The sequence below is a fragment of the Haliaeetus albicilla genome, chromosome 11, assembly GCF_947461875.1.
Source record: "Haliaeetus albicilla chromosome 11, bHalAlb1.1, whole genome shotgun sequence".
Lineage (NCBI taxonomy): Eukaryota > Metazoa > Chordata > Aves > Accipitriformes > Accipitridae > Haliaeetus > Haliaeetus albicilla.
In genome coordinates, this window is record NC_091493.1 from 18,672,080 (window position 1) to 18,689,580 (window position 17,501).

At 48.7% G+C, this 17,501-nt stretch overlaps 1 protein-coding gene across 1 annotated transcript in view; it reads left to right on the top strand.

The window, feature by feature from the left end:
- PDLIM1 (PDZ and LIM domain 1) overlaps positions 1-13,222 on the top strand; it is a 45,149-nt gene extending 31,927 nt beyond the window's left edge. Inside the window, exons 4-7 of the mRNA XM_069796432.1 lie at positions 986-1,176; positions 7,712-7,866; positions 10,906-11,023; positions 12,704-13,222. Of these exons, the coding sequence (XP_069652533.1) occupies positions 986-1,176; positions 7,712-7,866; positions 10,906-11,023; positions 12,704-12,890 (651 nt within the window). The 3' untranslated portion in view covers positions 12,891-13,222. The remainder of the gene's footprint in view (positions 1-985; positions 1,177-7,711; positions 7,867-10,905; positions 11,024-12,703) is intronic.
- The last annotated feature ends 4,279 nt before the right edge of the window (positions 13,223-17,501 follow it).

A 17,501-nucleotide genomic window follows, 5' to 3' on the forward strand; every position in this document is an offset into this window, starting at 1 on the left:
TTCTCCTTGCTTTGGTCAAGCATCTTCTCTGGGGAGAAATAAGCCCCGGGTGTTGTTATCTCTACCCCAAAGCTGCTAATTCCCAGCCTGCTGAACTGATGGGGCTTAGAAATCTCCCCATTTTTGTTAGCGCTGCCTGTGATTCAGAAGAGTCTTACCTCATGTTTTATTTAACCTGGATTTGGCCCCTTTCTTACCAAATTGTAACCAGTGTTTCTAAGCATCCGCTAATACCACTGGAAGCCTCCAGTTTGCAGCAAACCCAGAACATCTGGGTGATACCTCATACTTGTGGCACTGAAGAAGTTTCTGGCAGTTAGCTGTCACTGCCTCTGGACAGTCTTTTGTATTAACAATGGTCATCTTCCTGCCTTTATTGTGGGAATTTCTTATCCAGAAAGTCCAAAGTTGTTCATCAGAGACAGCTCCAAACCCCAGTCTCAGCTGAAGGAGGAGACATGCTCCAGAGCTCTTGTAGTAATGACAAATGCCTTCTTTTTGGGTTGCCCTTATCTAAGGAAAGCCAGACTTTCAGATATCATTGAAGAGTGCTCCTCTTTCTGCCCCTCATCTTCACTTTCCCATAGAAATCAGCCCTGCTTTCAGGAATTGCAAGGAATGCTTAAAATCTGTAGTCTTGCATGAGAAGGTAGGTCCTGTGGCTTACCATAGGCTTGCAGGAGCTCCCAGGTGAGTGGCACCTTGAGCTAATAGCTCTGGCAGTGTTTCTGAGCTCTCATGTTCCTGGCATGTCAACTCTGAAATGTCCTGAAGGTCAGCCTGAAGCCATCCAGGATGGTGCCAGGGATCCTCGTGATGTGTGGGAGGACGCTCACCTGCTTTGGTGGTCGTGGTTGTGTGCTCCTCAGCTGACACCACACGCAAAGGCCACTGTTGCAGTGGCTACTCGTTCTGGGCTGCCCCGTCACACCCCACCTGCATGCCTGAGCACCTCTGATTTTTGCCTCTGCTCCTTTGCATGCAGGAAATAAGGCACATAGGAAGTGCACACAACCGGAGCGCGGTGCCCTTCACTGCTGCCACAGCTTCTGCCCCCAGAGTGATCACTGCTCAGTACAACAGCCCAGCAGGCCTCTACTCATCAGAGAACATCCAGACCTTCAACAGTGCAGTGGAGTCAAAGACATCACCTGGGGCCCTGGAGCCTACCAAGCCGTAAGTATCTTCCTTGCCTCCCCTTCCTGCCCAGGCCCCCAGGGGAACGCTCCAGAAGATGTGAGTTCGCTGTGAAGGTACCAATTTCTTAACCCAGAAAAGCTCTCTTTCAGGACAAGGGAAGGAGCAGAGGCACAAGTGTGGATGTGGTTCCTGGGGCAGGGCTCGGAGGAGCGGGGAACATTTCACGAGATGTAGAAATTAAATTAATGCTGTTGTGTTTCTTTGTTTAGCAGAGACCAATGCAGTTTCCACGTGCGTTCAGCATGACATACCAGCCTGCTGGTCTGAACAGGTGCCTGATAGCTTGTTACAAGCACTTTGTAAAGTTAGCATTTTGTGCTGGCTGTGGGGGCAATGCTGGGCAATGCTGGGCTTCCAGCTAGCACAGGAAGCACACTCGTCCCCGTTCCTGGCTGGCCTGGGATTCCTAGACAGGCTCTGCCGAAGTTTGGATCTTTCTATTTTTTTATTATTGAACTTTGTTTTTCACAGGAGTGTTAAAAGTAGATGAAACATTCATACCTGTGTGAGCAATTTTATATATGGGATTGGAAAGGGTCCCAACCTATAAGGGCCTATTGATTTTTGTGGTTGCATCTGAGCTTCATCAAAGACATTACATTATCCCAGGAGTCCAAAGTTCCTATTTTTTCATTGGGAGCAATAAACAAGGAGCTATCTGAAATCTTTCTGGCTGCGTTAGTCAGGTTGCTTAACTGCCCTAAGTTTCTGCATAGCAGTACCAAACTGCTTGGAAGACTTTGGCCACTTTTACAACAAAAACTGCAAGACTAGTGCTTTAGGTGATACTCGACTAAATTCCTGACTTGTGAATGGGCAGACAAAAGTAACGTCAGCCTCTGCTTTTGCAGGGCACAAAGACCTGAGATTGTGGTTTAACACAAGCCTGAAAACTTGCCCCTGACTGAAACAGGCTTCTTGCACTGGCAGCCCTGTCTGCAGCATGGGCCCTTCTAGGCAGAGTTATGGTGCTGCAGCTGGCAGATGAGGTGACAGATGTTTGTTCCTCATTTGCTTCTGGTAGACCGCAGCAGCCTCATTCAGGGGCTGAGCAAAGGCAAAGGAAATCTGACTTTGCGTTAATGTGATGGGACCATTTGGCAGTCAAATACCATCTCTGGTCTAAGTCTGGAGTCCCCTCCAGGTGAGAGCACTCTCTGGAATCTTGGTATATTTTGCTGGAAACTTGTGGGTGATCCCTTTTTCTTGCAGGGATCAGCAAAGAGGTGGGTTTCTTCAAATGCTGTGGCTCACTGTGCTCTTCCTAGCACAATGGAAGATCCATTGCCAGCCCTGCTGCATGTGGGGTACATGACATCTCTTTCATCTTTCCCTTGCTGAAACACAGCAAATTGCAGAGGAATGCTGGGGCGACTGTGGATGAGACCTTTGATGCTAATACACTTCTGTTGACAGAGTCATTAAAATCAAATGAATTGCTGCTCGTTTTCAGTGAGAGCCAGGGGCCTCACCCTGCCATTAAAAACCCACTGTGGTCTCCCTAGTGCACAAGCGCAGGATATGTAGGTTCTCCCTTCGCACAGCGTTCTATCTGGCTTTAAATTCCTGCCCGTCTGTTTTGCTGAGTTGTTTGTACGTGGCTGACCTTGCTCTGGGTTTACCTGGCATTTATCTGCTTCCCCATCCTGCACCCAGCAGACACACAGCCTATCTGAACCTGGCAGCCTGATCCTGCCACTGCACATGATGAAGTGACACGGGAACCTGGTCCATGGTCCATCCTTAGAGGGTGTGTGATATAAATGTAGGACTGTCGTACAGACAGAAACAGCAGCAAACCTCCACTGGATCTGGTGTCGCAAAACAGGTGGGGAAGGCAGGGAGAAGCCCCCCTGCTGAGCACATCTGTTTTGGGATCGGAGGTGAGATTGCCCCTTGGTAGGGCGCCCAGGCTAGCTTTGGGAAGGGCAGCAGTGAAGGTGGCATTCCTTGGCTGGACAGGGGGACCATGAGTGTGTGCTCAGGTAGCTGGTTCATAGTGAAACCCCCGCTGCCATGTCTTCATTGCTTTTACAACCCTTGTATTTGCTCATCAGTAGAGTGAATGCATTTTAGTTTTTGCGTGGACACACCTGGAGTGTGAGACCAGAGCCACAGTATTAGCCAGAACGCTTAATATGAAGTATTCAGTGGTGTGTCCCTCAGACAGTATTCTGCAACTGCTTGTATTGCTTGGTGTATTTGGTTTAGTCCTTCATTAATTTCTTCCTTCTTTCCTTTCTTCCTCCTCTGCATTTTTTCCTCAATTCCACAATGTAAAACGCAAATGAACCCCCAAACAAACAGAACTCAAACTGCCCAGTGTGAACACGTGGGGCCATAGCCACCCATCACCGATGAACGCAATGCAGGCTCCCTTGGCCTCTGTCTATAACCCCCTGCAAGCGCAGACCTCCGAGCCACCGCAGCGGAGGCACAGCACCTCCTCCATCCCCAGCCAAGTCCAAGTGGGGCCCGAGCAGCTGAAGCGCATGGCCCAGGTCTGCCCCAACAGCCCCATGGAAGTGGAAGTGCCAGGACTCAAAGTGCTGCATGTGCAGTTCAATTCTCCCCTGCAGCTCTATTCGCAGAGCAACATCATGGATTCCCTGCAGGGGCAGATCTCTTCTGTTAGCCCCAATTTCCCCAGGTAACCTGCCTGCTGCCTCTGCGGCCAGCTCGGCGCATCCATTCATCTGCATCTCGGTGTCCACGAGTGCCTCATCCCTGTCTGTGGCTCACAGCGTTGGCCGGTCACAAGAAAACGTCACTTACATTTCACCTTTCTGACATTAGTGCATGACTCTTCACAGGAGCTTTCTCTGCATTGTGTCTGTGTCCAACACCGTAGGAAGCACCAAAACACGATTTCAGCCTGTCAGTGTGTCCATTGCCCCCTGCCCACCCATACAGCAGGGCCTCAACAGCAGCTGGTGGCTTTCCTGGAGGAGCCACCTGCAACGGATGGATTTGCTGGGGGCAGGAGAGTGCTTTATCTTGAAAGCTGGTGTTTCTCCTCCACTGAAACAACTGTTGTTGTTTGCAACTGCCGCACCTGTCCTTCTGCTTTTATTTTGCTGGCTGTGGTCTGGGCCATGGGTGTGTACTGGGCGTGTTTCATTTCAGGCTGAAGCAGGTCCCTATGGGTCTTCATCTATGGCTGATAACACTCAGGAGTTTGGAGCAGCCTTGGCAGGTACCAGGCACATGAAGGTCCCAGTCTGTCCCCCCACCCCTGCCCGCTTGTTTGCGCAGGTTGCTGCTCTTAGGGCTGCCTCTGCCCATAGGAGCAGAGGATGATCAACATGCTCTGAGGCCTGCAGGACCTGTGGAGAGCCTCAGCATCCAAGGCCTGGGTGCTCTTTGGTGTTTGCTTTGTGGCAGTTGGGAACCAGCTGGCCTGTGCCTCTAAATGACAGCCCACAGGGTTTTATGGGGAGGACTTTGGTATTGAGATGGGTGAAGCAGAAAGCACATTTAGCCATCTCACAGGAGGACTCCAATCTAGGCTGAATTGTTTCAGAAGATGTGAACCTTCAGCAGAGTTATCCCGCTATGTGACCAAGTAGCTTGTAGCTGTATAACATGTGGTCCAGGGAGGTGGTCAGTCCCATGGCCTATGTGGGACAGAGCGAAAGGGCACAGCCAGATCCATAGCTCCTCGGCTGCTCACAGTACCCCCCTGGGCTGAGCACCACATGCTTCAAAGTAGAAAAGTTGGCATGCTCACCCATGAACCCACATGGCCGAGCTTTGCCATGTGGCAGCAGCCAAGAGATAATGGGAGGCTGTGGATTTACTCCTGCCTTGTTACTCAGTCCAGTTGCTTGCTGTAAGTCTCTGCTCTGGCTTGTAGTTGATACCACACATGCCAGAAGCGGTCACACTCTGCTGGCTGTGCTGGTCTGGACAGCTGATAACGCTCACAAAGGAGCCCCAAGTATCAGGAATTGTTTCATTGCAAAAGTGAGTGCTCCAAGTACTGGGCCTTCCTGTAGCCCAGCTTTGAGATCCTTGTAAAGTTTACAAAATGTGCTAGCATAAAATAGTAAAATGGCATTAATAAAGAATAAGCTGTGCTTTTCTGAAGACGCTGTGCAACACTGTGTCTTTATGGTTTTTATCACCATCTTCTTGCCAATTTTCAAAGCTCAGTGATCCAGTGTTATTCAATCAGCATTGCAGGTTGTCCATGGTAGAAGCAGTGAGATCCAGTAACAGTTGCGTGAGTCTGAAATCCAGTAAAGGTTGTTGGGGTTGTCCTCTACAAAGCTTCTGTGTCAGGGAACACCTGCACATGGAAAAGGACACCACTTGCTGGTGACTGCTGCAGGTAAAGTACCTGTGCAACAGGAGGTGCCATAAATCAGCTGACATACAGAGACTCATTATCCTGCAGGCACAATTTGTGTGCCTGTGGCCTTGCCCATTCAAAAGATGCATGTGCTTTTCGGTGGGGTTTTTTTTCCTTTAAGTAGCATAGCCTTCTGCCCTGACAGGTTGAGTTATTTCACTCTGCTGGTACAAATTCTAGGATTTGGGGGTTTTTTAATAGTTTTTCAGAAGTCTTATATATGCAAGTATATCTATAGGGTGCATACCTGGGAGAGCTGATCTGTATGTTTTCCACACTGTCACAATGCATGGTTGAAATGTGATGGCTTTGGTTGACTCTAGTGCTCTTTAAAACGATTTAGTCTTTGCTTTTTGAATGCATGTTAGTGAAACATTCTTAGTATGCAAACTGCAATGAAAGGCTTCTTGCCTAATGTTTTTATGAGTGGATAGAGTGGTGGGAGTATATGAGTTTACATAAGATGAATGTAATGTAGAGTATGGATTCATTTGGGATAGCCTAGGACATTTTCTCTGTAATAGAAGGTACATCATTATTTTATTTTGGGTGAGAGGCTTCGGTAAATCAAATTCAGGCTTCAAGGCTTCAACTGCTTGCAAGTCTAATGTGCTTCCCACTCCACTGAAAATTACTAAGGATGGAAACATTTTATGAAATTCTTTTTATGGAAGTAGCATTTTATAACATGTGCAATGATTTTACCTCTGATGCTTGAACAGTTTATTATGTAGAATAAATCCCAGATGACTCAGTTGCACATTGGCATGGAAAGTATGCAGTTGCCTCCTCAAGAAGAAGATTTCCCTCTGCAATTTAGTCTGAACTTCAGGATGTTTATGTACTTTTCAAGCAATCACAGGGTGCAGGAATGGTGAAACCTAATAGACCATTTACATTTGTAAGGCTGCATTATGTAATTGAGCTTTCAGAGGAGACTTGTCAGTTGTCTCAGTTTTCCAGAGACCCTTGAGCCACAGAATGTAAGGCAGACAGGTACTTCCTGTGTCCTTTAGTCCATCCCCTAGCCCAGCATTTGGTCAATTTAAACCATTGATTTAAATAATTCCCAGCAACTATTTGTCCAGACTCTTAAAATCCTTTAGTATGGAGGTTGCTCACCTGTCCATGGCAATCTTCTCTGGTATTTCAGTATCTGTCTGTTGGAAAGCTTTTTCCAAGGGATATTCTGAATATCCTCCTGCAGTTTTAAGCCTGTAGTTTATCCTGTATCCACTGGATGTGGAGAACATCCTAGCTACTGCCTCCAGCCTCTTTTCTTTTTTCCCCTAAAGATCTTTCCAGTGGCACAACAACCACCCTTTCAGCCACCCTGCACTGTGAAAGGCTGCCCCTGAAGCACCTTGGGCTCTGGGCTGAGGGTGCAAGTCCCTCGTGACATGAGCGGCAGCAGCAGCAGCACCTCAGGAGACAGCTGAAAGGAGGAGAGCTTAGTCTTAGCAGGCAGAAATTTCCTCTGCCCTTGACCTCCTTGTTAACCTTATTTAAATGCTGTAAATGGGCTGTGGTTCAGAGTCTCCACCTATAAAATGGAAATAATAACACTCACTTGAAAACCAAATTAAATTATTGCTAATGGGGATCTTTTAGTTAGATCCTACAGCTGTTACTTTGTGAAGGTGGCCTTTAGGACCAATTCATAGTGTACTTGCAAAGATTTCTTTTTAATGGAATAAATTTACTTTGAGATTTACAGTGGTGTAAGGTAGCAGGCTAAGGTGGTTTATGCATGCAAGGAACATGCATAGATGGCACAGCTACCATGTGTGATTCCCATCCCAGCACATGAATTCTTTATTTTCCTGTTAACAGAGCAGTAATTTCCTGGGCAGAAAGTTTTAATTTCTGGAGTATATAGTAATTGCAAATCAGGGAGGACACTTGAGGACTGGCTGGGGGCAGTCGGCGAGAACCCGTATACAGTAGTGTATGCGGATAGCCCAGTGTGCTGATCCCACCCGGGCTGCAGCTGTCTTGTGCGAGCACATCCAGCACTTCCATGTTTTATGGCATCCTGTTGTGCGTTTGTTTTGCACGTTCATTCTTCAGTCGTATGATGCATTGTGAAAATTTTGCTAGAGGGACTGGCTTTAGTTTTCAGCTGTTTAACAAGGGTATTCTCTGTTCCTTCCTCAGTTTAGATCAGCATAACCAGCCCCCAGGCGGCATTGTCATAGACAGAGAATCTGAGGTTTACAAGATGCTCCAGGAGAATCAAGAGTCAAATGAGCCACCCAGGCAGTCTGCTTCGTTCCTCGTGTTGCAAGAGATCTTGGAGTCAGAAGAGAAAGGTGAGCACTTACTGCACACCTCATCTGAGTGTGCTCTTCCCTTTTGCCATTCCTTGGGCTGTGTACAGTGTTTAAAGGTAACATCTAAAACTTTATTTTCCTTTCTTAGCTGTTGATTGTTCAAGGTAGTGCGTGTAGGTGGTTTCTACAGAAACCTACAGACCCTTTCGCTAACTTTACTCCTAAATGTTCTCTCATTGATTAGTTTCAGTGTCTATGGGCCCATGCTCATTGAGTGCTCAAGAAATAAACCCCTACAACATTTAGTTATCAAGAAGGAAATTATAAAGTTGCAAAAACCTCTACTGTACTTTCTAAAGTTTTGCCCCTTTAAGATAATATTCAATGATTAAAGACCATCTTAAATTCAAGACTTTGAAAAGTACCACAAGATATAGTGCTCTTCAGTGAGTTCTAAAGCTTCTGATCTCCATTCAGCTACACAAGAAAAAGAATCCATTTCTGCAGCTGAATGTAAAAATATGGAAGCTAGGTTACAGCAAGCAGTTCATAGCTTTCAGCCTCTGAAACTGCTCTGCTTGGCATTCTTGATCTGACATCTGGACTTGTGCAGTTCAGGGCTATAGACTTTAAGATAAAAAAGCCCATTAACTTAGGTGAGGGCCGAATTGTACCCTCTTCTCCCCTTAAATAAAATAAAATAAACAAATAAATAGGAAAGTAATTCCAAGAATGACTTCTTTTTCCTTAGGCCAGTTGAGACTGTCTTTTGTGTTACTAGCTTGGCAGTGGTACACTCAATTTCATCCAACAAAAGCCTGGTGCTGAGATATTTGCCACAAAGAGAAGGAGATCAGCCAAGTGTGGTAGGTCTGAGGGATCTGTAAGGAAACAGCAAACCAAAGGACATAAGGAAACAATAGCAAGAAAGAAACCAGGATCTTGGAGTCTTTAATATGTTGCTGAAATACCTACCTGAAAGCATCTTTTAAATATTGAGTGTTTGCAACTTGCCCTCAGGGTTCAGGTCCTGCATGGAAGGGACTGGAGTAGCCAAGACTTCTCAGGCAGCCAAGGTCCTCCCCTGTGTTTAGTAGCCTTGAAGAAGATAAGAAGCAAAAGCCTTTCTGTTTTATCTTTCTTTGAAGATTTGCAGCATTATTGGGATTCTCTGGCACAAGGTTTGCCTGCCCCATCATGGGCTAGGATAGGCTTTGGCATTACTCCCGTGAGCTGATAATCACCCATGCGGAGCGGGGCTGGGGGGTTATGAAGCCTCAGAGGAATGTGTGTCCCTGAGGAGGCAGTGCCCCTGCCTGCCAGCCGTTCGGCCAGGCTGAAACACTGCTGCTGCTGAGTCAGATCATGTCTGCGGTGATAAATAGCACATCAGTTGGCTGCTTCTCCCAGCCTGTCTTCAGGCCATGGCTTGTGAGTAGTAGCAGGGAGTTATCTCCCCAGCTGGGACAAGTCCCTTGGGGCATCACTGACTGTATGGGCTGCACTGACTTACACCAGCTGAGAGCCTGGCCCCGGACATGGGGGCTGTGTGTGGGCACTGGTGTGTGGAAGCACCACAGCTGGTCTGTGTTTAGACCTGACCCTGCACTCATGGGTGGAGAGTGTTTCACAGGGTGGAACAAGTTATATTTCCTGTGGGTATTTGATTAAGTTGATCCTTTAGAGAGCTTTAAAAACATGCTGTCAATGTTGTTGATATTAGCAAACTGCTGTTTGAGGCAGAGGGAATGAGCAGAGGTGATAGGGAAGAGCCTGAGATTGTGGTTGCTGCTGCTTCCTTCCCAGCAAGGGTCACTGGCAGTAACTCTGTCACAGGCCAGATGCTTCCTGCTGTGTTTGCAGGGTACATGGGCTGTAGCCCCCATTAGGGAACTTGCACCTCTGGACCAGCATCTCTGCATGGAGGTGGGTGCAAACCTCTGAGCTGAAGGCTGCCCCAGAGGCAAAGCAGTGCAGCATCACCTGCCCCATGGGTGAGCAGTGGTGACAGGGAGGTGCAGTGGGCAGTTTCCCCCTTTTTCCTTCAGCTCTTCTGTCAGTGATGCTGCCTTGGGCTGTGATGTGTCCCTGACTTTGCTGGTCACCAGGGTGTGCCTTTGGAAGGTTTTTCCTCCCCTTACACCAGGAACAACCATTGCAGTTGCTCTTGGTTTGGGTTTTATCAGTGTCCCTCCCAGAGGTGCCCATCGACCTCTCTGTTTCTGGTGAGACATCGTGGGAGTCTCTGCAGCCCTCCTTCCCTTGTTGCTTGGTGTTCAACCTCTTGCAGAAGTCATATAGATAAGACAAGACTAGTCACATCAGTGGTGTCATTTTGTAAGAGGCTCCTTTTTCACTGCAGATATTTAAAGGCTTGCCTCGTATCCTGCATCTAGGCATTGTAGGCATCCAGGTCAGCAGATGTCTCCTGCGGAGGACCTGCAGGACATCCCTGCCCCAGAGAGGTTGCACTAGGGAGATACCTGGAGCATGCTACAGAGCAGCAGGAGAGCATGAGGTTATCCCCAGTGTCCCAGGGCCCTGCAAGAACAAGGAGTTTGTTAACCAAATTTTCAGGAGTCCTGGGGGAGCCAGCCCCACTGTACACCAGTCAGCAGACTGGAAAAGGACTTTGACAGTCCTCCCTAGTCTGCCAGCACACCCACCTCCTCTTTCTGAGCCCAAATCTGGCAATCAGCTTGAGCCTGTGTTTGTGATCAAGACACACAGCAGGCAGACTCCAGTGCTGCCAAGGCTGAGGCTGGGGCTGGGGCTGAGGCTTTGCTTTGCTTTGTGCATTTGAGACACATCAGCTGAAGTCTGATGGGCTTTTAAGATCATCTCATCTGACTGCCCACAATCTCAGGCCTTCGAATTTCCAGGGCCAGGTTCAGCTGTGTCCCTTTTCTCCCTCCTCCCCACACACCTCTAAATCCCTGCCTGCTTTCCGTGCCTGAGTCCCTGCCTCAGAGCTGGGGTTAAAGAACATCATTCGTCCCTAGCAGAGCATCTGCTTGGGAGGAATAGCCTAGAGCCACACATCTCACATGCTCTGAAGCACTCTCCTTCCACCCCCAGGAGACCCTACCAAACCATCTGGATTTAGGAGCGTCAAAGCCCCCACCACAAAGATGGCCTCATCGATTGGGAATGCCCAGAAGCTGCCCATGTGTGAGAAGTGTGGATCTGGCATTGTGTAAGTAAGCCTGTCCCTGGGGTTGCAGGCTGAGCATCCCATGCCTGTGTGTGGGGCTGAGGTGCTGCACCCGAAACACTTGACCTATCCACATCCAGTGCATCCAGGAGCTGGCTCAAGGCACATTCTTACCAGCTTTGACAGTGCTAACTTTGCAGCTCCCTGCAGTGAGGCAGGAGTTGGGTTTCCCTCTAAAGATCCATATCAATGGAAACCAAAGCAAGTCCCTATGAGACAAATCTCAAGACAGTTGTTGCTGCAGTGTTTTGCTTCCTACCTGAAATCTGTTTACAGCACCCAGAAACAAAATGACCTTTCCATTCAGGGCCTATGTATTTAATGCTTTTCATGTCGTGGCGCTCCCAGCCACGGAGTGGTGACTTGCCTTGGTGGTCAGAGGCAATGTGGACCAGGAGAGCTGCATTCTGCTCCCTGCTGTGCTGTAGGACTGCACACCTCCTCTGTGTCTACGTAGACATTTTTGTTGTCTTTATGTGGCTATGTCCAACTTCCAGCACAGCAGGGGCATGGGTTCAATACAGAGCTGCTGTACCATAACTGTGACAGCACGGAGAACCCAACCCATGTGTTCAATTCGCTGTTCAGTTTCTTAACCACAAATTCTTCCCTACAACATCCTTAGCTTAACAGTTGACTCCAGCAGTCAAGTGCTGGTAGAGCACCTGCATTGTCATGCAATAATTCAGATATCGCCCGTGCTGCCCGCCACAGGGTATCAGATTGTTGCTGAGGCCCACGACACTGTGATTGCATAGTCCTGGCATGCCTGGAGCACCAAGGACTGGCAGAGTCATTACAGAGGCAATCTATAAATATTACAGAGGCCTGTAAAATATGAATTGTAGACAAACCCTACAATTATTCTACCAGCTGGGTAGATCTGGGGAGAAAGCACAAGGCTATGAATAGCACTAAAAACTAATGAATTATGGAAAACATAGATGGCTGCTGGAATGAAATTGTACTCCTGGCAAATTGTTGTGTTGCTGCTGGTGGTAGTTAACGAGTTGCTATGTAGTTTTCCTCATCATCTGCTGGGTTAAGCTGTGAAGTTTTCCATTAAGAGCTGGCCCACATTTAGCTGGGGCCATTCACTGCATCTCCTGAGCAGCAGTATGTGAGATCAGAGCCAGGATCTGGTCTCTGTGCTTCTCCTGTATGTACCTGGCATGTCCATCACTAGCAAAAGGGCAGCGGCTGGCTGTGCAGCCTTCATCCCCCTTGGTTGGCGGTGGCAGTCATTTCTGGATTTGTTCTGCAATCCGGTTGGTTTGGACCTGGATTTAGTTCCCCAGCTGGTCAAGCTGATGCCTGTCATTTGATCCTGGGCATTTGAAGGCTGTTGCGCTGTCTCCAGCCATCAGCTAAAGATGCCATCACAGTGATTCTTGCCACCACAGGTCATAGGACTGTCCCTGTGAAACTTAGGCAGGCCGGTGCTAGGAAACACTTTCTAGAGGAAGGCTCCCATGCTGGCACATGTTGGGCTCTAAAAGTGCTGTTAACATCTGCCTGACTAGCAGTAGGGCCTGTACTTCAACTTGTCGGAAGCAGGAGGAGATTGTCCACCTTCAGCACTGGTGTGGGTCTGGGCTGGGTGGGAGGTGGCTGGGAAGGAGGGTGCCTGGCACTGAGAGGTGCTGGTGGTTCCTTCCCCAGAGGGGTGTTTGTGAAGATCCGGGACAAGCAGCGTCACCCCGAGTGCTACGTGTGCAGTGACTGCGGCACCAACCTCAAGCAGAAAGGACACTTCTTCGTGGAAGACCAAATCTACTGTGAGAAGCATGCCCGGGAGCGGGTGATTCCCCCAGAGGGCTACGAGGTGGTCACAGTCTTCCCAAAGTAAACCATGCTGCTCACAAAGCCAGTGTGGATGGTTTCTCTGCTGCTTTTCCTTGGAAAGCATCATCCCTGCCCCCCCGCCGAATCTTGTTTGCGATAAGGAATGCTAGGCATGGCTTTGAATTTCCTTGCCATTATTAATCCTCCATCTGTTCACATGAGATGTCACTACATTCTTTTCGTCTTCTCTTTCACTGTTTGGTTTTTTTAATACACAGAACTATTTTTTTTCCTCCCTTGTGCTGTCAATCGCACAGGAAGATCAGAGGCCAAAGTCTCTCTGTGTTCCATTTATTTGCCTTCTGTTTGCATTCAATAAACAGGGTGAATCCACAAGGCAGATGTGTCTGCTTTCTCCTGGTATCCCTCTGCACTGGACTGGGGTTCCTGGGGCAGCAGAAGTGGTGTCCAGTGCATGGCTGTGTTTACCCTGGAGAACAGGGGGAGGGAATTACGAAGTTGAGTCACACTGGTCTCATGTGCTGCCCAGCTGCTGTTAGCATCTCCCTGCTGGCACCCAGCAAGGGCCAGGTGGGCACAGCCAAGCCACAGACCATAGCTGGCACTGGTGGCCTGTCTCCAGTGCAAGGCAGCCGAGAGCTACCACCTCTGCATCCAGCATCGCTTCATGATGATGGGACCAGGCACATCAATGCTTCCTGTTACCATATCACCCAGGTGCCCCTCTGTTCTCCACAGTCACAAACTGAGCTCTGTGAAAAAAAATGTCCACTTGATGTTTGCTGGAAACCAGGGAGTCCTAGAACAAAGAGGGGAAAGTTTGAGTGGCCGTAGTCCCTGTCCCTGTTCCATCTGGCGCTGTCCGTTCTGTGCCAGCTCCCCCCTCCCCCGCCATCGCAGGCTCAGGACTGGGCGCAGGCTGGTGAGGGTGGGTCTTGCCACCGCACATCCCCTCGTCCAACCCAGGACAGACCCCATGGCCGTGGTTGTTTCTGTCTGCAGACATGTGAGACAGTCCCCTCTGCAAGGCCCCGTGTGGCTGTCAAGAGGCATTGCCCTGCTCCCCGTGCTGCCAGCCATGCATGGCTACTGGAAGGTGCCTTGGGGCTCATGGGGCCGGGGGGGGGGGGGCACGTGCCCCATGTGCACTGGATGAGGGCTGATGGTACCTGAGCAGCAGTGCCACTACCCATGTATACCAAAGAGGTGGTCTGCGGTGAAGTTATTTCTCTGCTCACACCTCTGAATGAGCTGCTGGCTGTTCTTTTGGTGTAAAAATAAATGGTTTCTAAGACATAGTGTCATCTTTGCTTTAAAACAAATTGCCAGAGGTTGAAAACAGAAGGGTTTGTAGCTGCATACAGGCCCTCGCTGGCAGGCAGAGGGCCACCTCCAGCCCTGAGGTTAGTGGGTGCATCTGCAACAGCTATGGACAGGGTCATGTGCCTGTACTGGAAAGTCCCGACCGGCTTCAGCAGTGCTTTACTGCTGTGCCGTGTATTTCCTCTCCTTCATGATGAATCACAGCAGAGCACAGCTGCCTTGCAAAAAAAAAAAAAAACCCAAACCAAAGCACAACCCAAAAAACAATCCTTATCTGAGATAAAGCTGACCTGTCACCAAGATCATAAGCCTCCCACTGTCCAGATCAACTGTACAGCTTTTTGGCAGGTTGGGAAGGCGACTAATTCACCAACCCAGCTAAATTGAGTTCATGCCCTTAGGCTCCTTCTATGGGCAGCGGCATGCAAGGCAGAATGGCATGGCCCAGCCAGCAAACTCCTCGGCCAGCTCATCCCTGGGAAAAGCCTGGCTTCTCCATGCCACCGGCACATGCCTACACACAGCTGCACAAACTCCAGATAGATAGTAACAGAAGCAGCTTTATTTTTCAAAGTGAGAGTGGGGGTTATTTTGGCCTGCTGAGGTGACATCTCCCTTCACTGCTGCTAACGGGGGTTAATTCTTTCCCCTCTGCAGCGCATTTCCCCAGGGAAAGGATCTCAGTGCTGCAGCACTGGCAGGTGCAGGCAGGCTGGACTAGACAAAAAGCCAGTGCAGCAGTGGAGACCACAGACCTGCCAGGCTGAAGGAGTAAACCTATAGGAACAAATTGCTCTGACTGCATCTCAGATCAGTGTGCAGGCCCTGCCGTGGCATGGGACCGTGGCTGCTCCCAGCACTGCACACCTTGCTGCCCACTTTCTCAGCAGGCTGGGGGATCCTGGCTGCCTGCCACGCATGGCTGCGTTCTTGCCTTGCGGGAGGAAAATTCTGGCCATCGGGGCCTTCTGGTGTGCTGTATCCCAATGCCAGCGCATGGGCTGAGCCCTCCAGCGTGTGCAAAGTTACTAAATGTTTTCATACTGTACAAATGTCCATCAGCAAATCGGGGCTCGAGCCTGAACCATGCCTGGCATCTCCCCTGCCCTCCCCACCCCAGCCCTGGGCTGCAAACAGACAACAAGCCCTGCTTTGTCTAGGGCCGCCTGCTTTATCACCCCAGCCGAGCTCCTGCAGCGACGGCTGGCAGCACTGCTGGGAAAACACTGATTGTGCAGGGCTTGACGCAGGAGTCGGGAACTACAAAAGGCTTGTGGGGTAGCTCTGGAGGTGTAGATTTCTAATGCAGATACCAGTCTTGATCCAATTTATTACCATGGGAACAGGCTAGCCAGGCAATTCATGTTCATTACTTGGGGAGGACTTTGATCACTCTCTGCTGTAACTCGCTGAGAAGAGGAATGTATTTATTTTTTTATGATGCAGGACAAAATATTTGGCAACTCCAGTGTTCACTGTAGTCTGACTTTCCAAATTCCTCTGGACTTTTTTAACAGCTGGCATCTGGAATTTTTCAACAATAACAATAGGTTAAACTGGGTCATGCCTGAAACCACCTGCTCCAGAAGTTAACAATAATGTAAGAAAGAAATATACATAAAAGGTTCACATCTGGAGTGTCAGGCAGTTTATAAATGAGCTAGCATCCTGCCACAGAGGGGCTCCAGACCTACATGAGACAACACAGCACAAAGCACAATCTGTCATTTTTAACACAGATTATTTGGGTTTCTGCTTGCGGCCTCTCCCTGCCTCCCGCTGCAGCTCCCATTTCTCCTTATGCAGCAGACAGCAGTTGTGCACTGCTGCTCCCCGTTGGCTTGCAGGAGCCCCCCCCGCCCCCATGACACAGGGTGCCAAGCTCAGGCGCAGCATGGTGTCGTGGTTTAACCCCAGCCAGCAACTAAGCACCACGCAGCCGCTCACTCACTCCCCCCCCATCCAGTGGGATGGGGGAGAAAAATCAGGAAAAGAAGTAAAACTCCTGGGTTGAGATAAGAACGATTTAATAGAACAGAAAAGAAGAGACTAATAATGATAATGATAACACTAATAAAATGACAACAGTAGTAATAAAAGGATTGAAATGTACAAATGATGCGCAGGGCAATTGCTCACCACCCGCTGACCGACACCCAGCCAGTCCCCAAGCGGCGAATCCCTGCCCCCCACTTCCCAGTTCCTAAACTAGATGGGACGTCACATGGTATGGAATACACTGTTGGCCAGTTTGGGTCAGGTGCCCTGGCTGGGCATGAGAAGCTGAAAAATCCTTGACTCTAGTCTAAACACTACTGAGCAACAACTGAAAACATCACTGTGTTATCAACATTCTTCACATACTGAACTCAAAACATAGCACTGTACCAGCTACTAGGAAGACAGCTAACTACATCCCAGCTGAAACCAGGACACATGGAAAGCCGCAAGCACAGCATGAGCTGCGGGCCGTGGGAGGCTGGAGAAGAGAGCTTGCTTGGGATGACGTAGCACATCTCCCTTCCAAGCTGAGAACTCAAATCACTTTTTTTTTTTAAAACTGTTTACCCAGTTAAAAAGATCCCGCTGCTGGTCCCCAGGATAAAGCAGATGATAGATAGAAAAGGATTAAAAACAAAACAAAACAAAACAAAACAAACCCTAACAGCATAATCAAAACAGACCTCTCATTGTCTCCTCCTCACACCCCACACCATCACCACCACCCTCCACCCAGCAAAACAGCACTGAGCAGCATGGTGGTTGCTCCAGCGTGTACATTTAAAAGTTTCATTCACTAAGGGTAACCCTCTGAGCTCAGATTGGCAAGGTAGGGTCTTAGCAGCTCAAACATCATCTTTGCTAGGCAGGTAAGTAAAAATACCCGAATGATGGTATGTGCAGAGTGCATTTGAGTGCTGGTGAAATGCCATTAAATACTCTAATGTGTGAGATAAGTTTACCACACGTTTTCTTGTCATCACCTGGAAAAACCATCAGCAGCCTCTCCCCACCCAAGAATATGACCTACTCACCAGATTTAAAAAAAAAAAAAAAAAAAAAAGGAGACAAACCTGCTAACAGACACACCGTAGCAACACACAAGCAAGCTGAGGCGCCATCTTTCTGTTCATGTATTTGGTCTCAATAACTCAAACATCCACAGACATCCCCAACAGGAGCAACAAAAGCTGGGTGCATTTGTCTTGTATCAGCTGAAATACTTTTTCCCTCTAATGGACAATCAAGGGGAGATTATTTCACTGTGAGAGACTGAAGGAGTTAATGTCTCAAAACATTGTAGTTGGGCAAGTTCTGCTTAACAACTAAC